General features: G+C 31.1%; 2 protein-coding genes across 3 annotated transcripts; one reads left to right on the forward strand and one right to left on the reverse strand.

Moving 5' to 3' along the window:
- Positions 1-83: 83 nt before the first annotated feature.
- On the reverse strand, positions 84-3,983 carry LOC106786814 (116 kDa U5 small nuclear ribonucleoprotein component). The gene is made up of 8 exons (XM_014748605.1): positions 3,947-3,983; positions 3,502-3,792; positions 3,145-3,416; positions 2,395-3,083; positions 2,080-2,309; positions 1,275-1,993; positions 916-1,196; positions 84-671 (listed from the first exon to the last, which is right to left on the reverse strand). The coding sequence occupies exons 2-8, from the start codon at positions 3,745-3,747 to the stop codon at positions 166-168; spliced, it is 2,943 nt and encodes a 980-aa protein (XP_014604091.1). The 5' UTR covers positions 3,748-3,792; positions 3,947-3,983; the 3' UTR covers positions 84-165.
- A 293-nt stretch (positions 3,984-4,276) lies between these two features.
- Positions 4,277-7,274, forward strand: LOC106786815 (ras-related protein M-Ras-like). 2 transcript variants are annotated; one of them, XM_014748606.1, is made up of 5 exons: positions 4,277-4,554; positions 4,662-4,815; positions 5,115-5,439; positions 5,873-6,189; positions 6,431-7,274. In XM_014748606.1, the coding sequence occupies exons 3-5, from the start codon at positions 5,250-5,252 to the stop codon at positions 6,518-6,520; spliced, it is 597 nt and encodes a 198-aa protein (XP_014604092.1). In that variant the 5' UTR covers positions 4,277-4,554; positions 4,662-4,815; positions 5,115-5,249; the 3' UTR covers positions 6,521-7,274. The 2 variants fall into 2 exon arrangements, with proteins under 2 accessions (XP_014604092.1, XP_014604093.1); XM_014748607.1 differs by having other exon boundaries at positions 4,311-4,526.
- The last annotated feature ends 108 nt before the right edge of the window (positions 7,275-7,382 follow it).

Consider the following 7,382-nt stretch of genomic DNA (forward strand, 5'->3'; position numbering starts at 1 on the left):
TATATATATATTTTTGTCCAAAAATATAATTTATCGTTTAATAAATATAAAGTCGAGACGAATTAATCGTAAAAAGATATATGTCGGATGTGGAAAAGTATTATTTTATTTTCTTTAATTGTATCAATTTGTACAAATGATGATAAACCTAGTTTTAATCATAAATTATAACGGATAATTTAATAATACGTCTTGTCGGGCTAATTCCAACAACATAGGATCGTCGAAGAATTTATTGATAGAAACATCTTCGGAGAGACCTTTACGTCTACGTGTCTTTAACATGAATTCTCTAGCTAAATGTGTAGCAGGTTGTGGTTCTAATGGTCTAATGGTAATAGTTTTATCCAGAGGATCACCCGGTACAATTTGCCAGTGATGAAAAACGGACAAACAGAATGCTTGGCCTTGAGTATGCGTTCGCAAATCTGTTTCAAAACCAAAACTATCGATTGCAGGAATAAAAGCTTTAATTGTATACAATGGACTTCCTGGAACAGGAGCATCTTGAGTAACGTGACCTCGACGTTTTGCTAGAACAGTATAAACGGCGGACACGCAATCGGCAGGTGCTTGAACTTCGACAAAGAAATAAGGTTCCATTAATCTTGGTGTTGCCATCAAAAAAGCCGAATACGCGACTCTCCTAGCGGTTGGAATAATTTGACCACCTGATTACAATAAATCAAAAAAAAAAGAACAAATAGATTAACACGTTGACTGGCGAGCAAAATTTGTTGGTTTTCACACAGCGCTGCAATTATGTCTCACATAATCTTGCAAATTCAGGCTGATACAATAAGTAAAATGTAAATTGCTGAATTAATTGGTAATAAAAGATATTATAATATTGAAAGTGACAATAAAAAAGAATAACAATAATAATAATTATGGTCAATTATTAATTATACGTACCTCCTCGATGCAATGGTTCTTGAGCTATTACAGCATCTAATATTTTAAATTTGACGTTTCGAATGGGCTCTTCGCAAAGTGGTCCTTCACGTGTACCCCATTGAAATCCTTGAATAATAGCATCACGAGCACTGCTCAACAAACTCTTGTCCACTTCGGATGGTAAAGTATCGTCTACCAAAATATTAGGACCTGTTGCATCTGGTCCAAAGGCCCATATACTTCGCGCGGCTAACAAATCCCAATCGTATTTCGTTTGGAAAAATTCTCCCAATTTTTTTCTATTAACAAAGTTGATCAATACAATGGTATGAAAGTTGGATAGTATTTATTGCATCGAAAATCTGTAATTAACTTACTTGTTCCAAGTAATTTTGACGTGTTCAGCTTCGATATCTTCCGCAAGACCTCTTTCAAGTGGTTCAGCGATCATCGTCAGTTTATTTCTCTTGTTCGGAGTTTCCGCGAAACATTTGAGCGAACTGGTTTCAACTACTGTTTCAGCAAATGCAACAACCGGATCAGCAACTTTGATATCTATCTCAGAATACATCCGGCGCAAATCGTGCATAGCACAATCCAAATATAATTCACCAGTTCCCAATACAACGTGTTCTCCGCTTTCTTCCACGCGTGTTCCTAATAGCGGATAACTTTTGTTCACTTTTCTTAAACCGTCCAACATTTTTGGAAGTTCCGATGGATTGACTGGTTCAACAGCTATTTTAATAACACTTTGGGTATTAAATTTTAACGGACGGAAGATATGTAGATCGTCTGTATTGTTGAGGTCGGTAATTGTACTGGTTTTTACTATCGGCCTGTCAATTCCTTCTATGAGTACCCAATTTCCTGCAGGTACACGACTCAATTCGATTGAATAACGTGCTTCACTGATCCATAGTCGACCGACAGTTAACACTCGTGAATCTTCTTCATCTGTTCGTGAATATGCTTCTCCTAAAACGCGTACACGTTGACCTGCTTCAAGCGTTCCTGACATTACTCTCCCTAAGACAACGAATAATGTACAGTCTTCTGTTGGATACATTTTTGTACTGTGAATCATTAATCTTCCCTGAAAATAAAAATAAAAATCATTTAAGAATAATATAATAATAATAAAGTATGTTAAGTATATGTTTTAAAAGTAAAAATGTTTACCTCAGGGTCACAATTAACCATATCCTGTGCAAGAGGAGAGTCTATAGGACCTGTGTAAACGTGCTGAACTTTTATTGGTGCATGTGCTTGTGGACTTGGAACGTGCATAACACACATGTCGACTAAACCACACATGTCTCCCAAAAAACGTGTGCACACCAAACGCAATAGTGGCCTAATATTCATTTTCATTTCTTCCGACGTCAATCTAATTCCTAATTCGCTGAGCACTGTAAAAATAAATAGTAAGTGAATAAATATATACCAAAGTGAGTTAATATATACTATATATTTAAAATCAATTAATATACTAACCATAAGGTAAAGTTGTATCCACATCCCCAACAACTTGTGCAAATATTTTATAAAGCGGTTCCAATATAAATTCGATAAAACTACGTTGCGCTGTATTATGTGGGGGTTTCTTAGTAAACTTTCGTGTTTTCGAATTAAAGTATATATCTCCCCATAATCTTTTTGAGAATTCATTTGTGTTAAGTGATGGGTAACTTTTGGCATAAAGGGCAGCAAAAGATTTAAGAGTAAAACAGACGTTATATTCGGAACTTGCGAAACACACATTTCCGATAGCTGGTGAAACGAAGGCTGTATTTTCGCTATCTGAATATAATGCGATTAAACCATTGATTTCTTCAATGATATGTCGTAATTTATAATATGCATCTAAAGGTGGTAATTTTAATTCCAGAACAAGACGATCTATTTTGTTGATGCATACAGTTAGCGCTAATTTTTCTTGTAATGCATGCTTTAATAAACGTTCCGTGTTAAGCATTACACCTTCTGCTGCATCAACGATAAGTATTGCACCATCTGACAAACGAATAGCCGCTGTTGCTTCATCCGAAAAATTCACATGACCTGGAGTATCAAATACATTTAACAAATATGATTTTGATTTAACATCTTGTAACAGCAGAGTCACAGGTGTTGCTTTTGTAGATACTCCACGTTGCTGCTCAGTAAACAAAGTATCCGTATACCTAAATAAACAAAATTTTAATACAAATTGAAATTAATTATTTTTCATAAATGTTATATTACCTCAAAGGTTTTTCATCGGTTACACTGTGTATATGAGGATGCGTTTGTCGTATAAGACAGTCAACTAAAGTAGTTTTTCCATGATGCAAATGTCCAAGTAATACGACGTTTCTAATTAAATGAGGAGCATCCATCATGTCAGCTAAGAATTCAATGCTATAAGTTGTCTCTGGAAGTTGTTGTTGTTTTATTTGAAATTTAGGTTTCCTAGTAGGTTCTATCAAAGGTTTATCTAATGGTTGCGCATCTTCTTCTTGTACGAGAGTTTCAACCTATCAAATACAAAGTCATATATATAAAAATGTAAAAAATAAATTTATTAATATGAATATTTTATTAATATTTTATTAATACTACCTCTGGACCATATACTTCTAGCGCACTAGGATAATATCTTTTATCTTCGTGTAAAACAACAGCTGTAGATAAACCTTGCTCCGCATTATCTCTAGATTCATCTTTGTCATCTTCCATCTCCTCATCAGAACGCTCCCTATCTTCTGCATCATCTCCAACATTTCCATATTCTGTTTCATCTTCGCTCTCTGATGCTAAGTCCGGTCCAATGTAATTACCAAATTCATCGTAAAGGTCAGCGTCCATGGTAATGTGTTGTAGTGAATAAAATAAACTTTCAAATTATTGAAACTAAAAAGAAGAATAAAATTAGTATAATTTTATCAATAAAATGATCAAAATATATTTGTAATATAAAGTATAAGTTATAACTTTGATAGGTTAAGATTTATATTATTTTGTTTTTATTACATAAAATTATGAAAAATTAAAAAATATTACTTACAATATAATCATGCATATCACTCTCTCTCTATTCTATAGTTAATTCTTAATATTTCTTTCAAAAACTAAATTCTTTAATTGTTTTCGTTATATATATATACACACATTAAATACCGCAATAATTCACATTCCCTAACCTATCATTTCTCGTGTCTAGTTAGAAGGACGCCGCGATAGATATTTAACATTGTAGCCAACCATTAAAAAATTAATCTTAGAAATGAATAAAGAATGAACGTCGGTATGTTCAATTCAACGTTTGTGATTGGTTATTTCACTTGGCTTTTATTCAAAGTAACAAGCAATTCACTTTTTTATACTTTAAGACTGTAGAAAGTATTATCTACAAATTAAAGTCGTGAATAATAAGAAGAGCGCAATTGTGTTATCAATCTCAGTAATAGATTATATCGATTGGTTTATATATTGAAAGTTTTCATAATTAGTATACATTATCATTTATTTATTTTTCAATATTTTATTAAACTATTTTTTAAACATACTTAAATAAACGATTTGTTCGTTAATACGAATGAAGAATAATTTTTATCAAACTAAACAGTTTGTGTGAAGTGTATTAGGTTAGAATATTTTATATATTACATGCAGGTTAGAAAAATAATATTTCGTATGAATTGATGTGTGTGTGATATTAGTTTAGAAGCGAATATACATAATAAAGTAGATATTATATATATATACGTATAATTTTTTAGGATTCATGTACATGTGAACATTGATGCGTTTGATACGCACACATATACACGTAAACTTTGTATACATATATATTTCGAAGGGTTGCGCATAGTAGAAAATATCTTCTGACTGACAGCTGGCAGCACGACACGCAGGAGTGGCAGATCATGTAAGGTGAGAAATAATTTTTCTTAATTATACGAAATATAAATAATATATAAAATATAATCTTTCACATTTTTATCAGTAAAATCTGTGCAATATTAATTATTATTGCAAACATTGTTCTATCATTTCATTGAGTATTTTTTTTTTACTTTGAATAAAAAGTAACATTATTCTCGTGCAAATAAAATTAAACACTTTAATGAATTACCTTTTTAAGTATCATAAATATTTTTATATTTTCAGCAGCGACAATTTTTCTTATAAAATAATTGTTTTGATATGTTTTTTCTTTTTATTATTTTCAGGAATTTTCATTGGAAAAAAACAATATTAGTTCAATTTGAGAGCAAAAGGACTGCCAAAATAATATTAGAAGAATTGGCAGGATAGGCAGACGTAGGCAGAACAGTGGGGGTGGGGGTGGGAGATTCAGAGGCGGTATGACACGACCTCCCAACAATGACAACCTTATGACCTTTAAATTGGTCGTGGTTGGAGATGGAGGAGTTGGAAAAAGTGCGTTGACCATACAGTTCTTTCAAAAATTATTTGTCACCGATTATGATCCTACCATCGAGGATAGTTACATTCAACATACCGAAGTAGATAACCAATGGTGTATTCTAGATGGTAAATATAAATTTCTATATATCTCTAATATATATATATATTTTCATCCAATTGTAATGTATAATTCAAATTCAGGATATCCCAATTTTTTCTCCCAAAATTTTATCAGCATATACTATAATTACAAATTCATATTATTAATATTTTTATTTATATGTTGATAAGATTTTGCAGAAAATATTAGGACATCTCATATAGATTATATTTTATTTATTCGTTGGTGCTAGTAAATGTGAAGCTTATTCAAATGTTACAAACATGAGAGATCGGTGTAGAATCAAATTAATTATGTAGAAGTAATATTATTGCTTTATAATTTAATAGTATATATCCTTTTCCTTTGTTAGAACAAATGTATTATATTTATATGATATAAAAAGTGTTAGAATTTGATATGTAAAGCATAAAAATGTATTTTGGTTGTATCTGCTAGTACTAGATACAGCTGGCCAGGAAGAGTTTAGTGCAATGCGTGAACAATACATGAGGAAGGGTGATGGATTTTTATTGGTATATTCTGTGACGGATAAACAGTCGTATGAAAACATTGTCAACTTTCATACTCAGATTCTTAGAGTTAAAGACAGAGATGTTTATCCTATGCTTCTCGTTGCCAATAAAGTTGATTTAGTACACTTAAGAAAAGTGACAGAAGAACAGGGACGGGAATTGGCACATCGTTTGGGTATTCCTTATATTGAAACTTCTGCCAAAGATCCACCTCTAAATGTGGATGCTGCGTTTCATGAAGTAGGTATCTAGTAGTATATAGTATAATTTAGGAATAGAAAATAATAGAAGACGTAGTTAATTTTATTTAATAGTTATTGCTTTGGTACCCCATTATATTTAATCTTGCATGTATAAGATTTATATTAAATTAGTCACAACAACAACAACAACAAAAAGTTGTGAGATTTATAATTAGTAACAAAAGATAGAAATGTTTTAAATATATTCAGTATCACGATACATGTTAATAATTCTTTAGGTTGTACGCATAATTAGAAATCAACCGCCAGCTGAATTGGAAAAAAATCGTCGAAAACGAAGACGTACCGGAAAGTGCAATGTTCTTTAAGTCTCTTGGTAATATTATTGCAAAAGGAATAAGGTTTTGTTACCTAATATTCTAAGCACACATTTATTCATACAAAAAATGCCACAAAAGCTAAGACGAATCATTTTCACAATCATTAGTTCACCGATAATATATATCAATGCCTGTGTTTCAAATGCACAGTTATATATTTCATTTCTTGCTATTCGATTATAATATTATTAGTTATTCGTTGTATTATCGATTAATGTTTCTTTAAATTAGCGTATCGACTAGGATTCAATAATGGATATCATCGACTCAAAAAGAAAAAAGAAAAAGAAGAAGAAAAAAAGAAAAAAGAAAACAAGAAATATGGCATAGTTAGTTGTAAATTACATTCGTCGCATTGAATTCTGCATTGATTTAGATTAAGCTACTCAAAAGTAACATTAGATGGAAATATTGACCATTAATCTTTTGTGTACAATACGGGAAGACTACGGGGTCTTCATTCTTGCATACACATCAATTTTCTACCATCGATAATGTAACACGGAATTGAACGTTTTTTATTGCATAATTATAGGGAAGGGTTTTTAACTTCTCCTTGTAAAAACTTGTCATGAAATGACTATAATGGTTTTATATATATCGACTCAGCTCATATTTTAAAAAGGCTGTCGAAAGTTCTAGCTTTAAGCGTATTTATTTTCCTAATTAAATAATTATTTCACTCCATTATTTCAATTCTGGTTGATCTTCTAACATAAGAGATAAATGAAAAAAAGAAAAAAGAAAAAAAAAAAAAAAGAGAAAAGCTATCGTGAGAATATTCATTTAATTATTTTCGAATGATTCGTATTATTATTATTTTTATTATTATTTTTTTATTATTATTATC

The sequence above is a fragment of the Polistes canadensis genome, unplaced genomic scaffold (assembly GCF_001313835.1).
Source record: "Polistes canadensis isolate GaletaPanama2010 unplaced genomic scaffold, ASM131383v1 scaffold_83, whole genome shotgun sequence".
Classification (NCBI taxonomy): Eukaryota; Metazoa; Arthropoda; class Insecta; order Hymenoptera; family Vespidae; genus Polistes; species Polistes canadensis.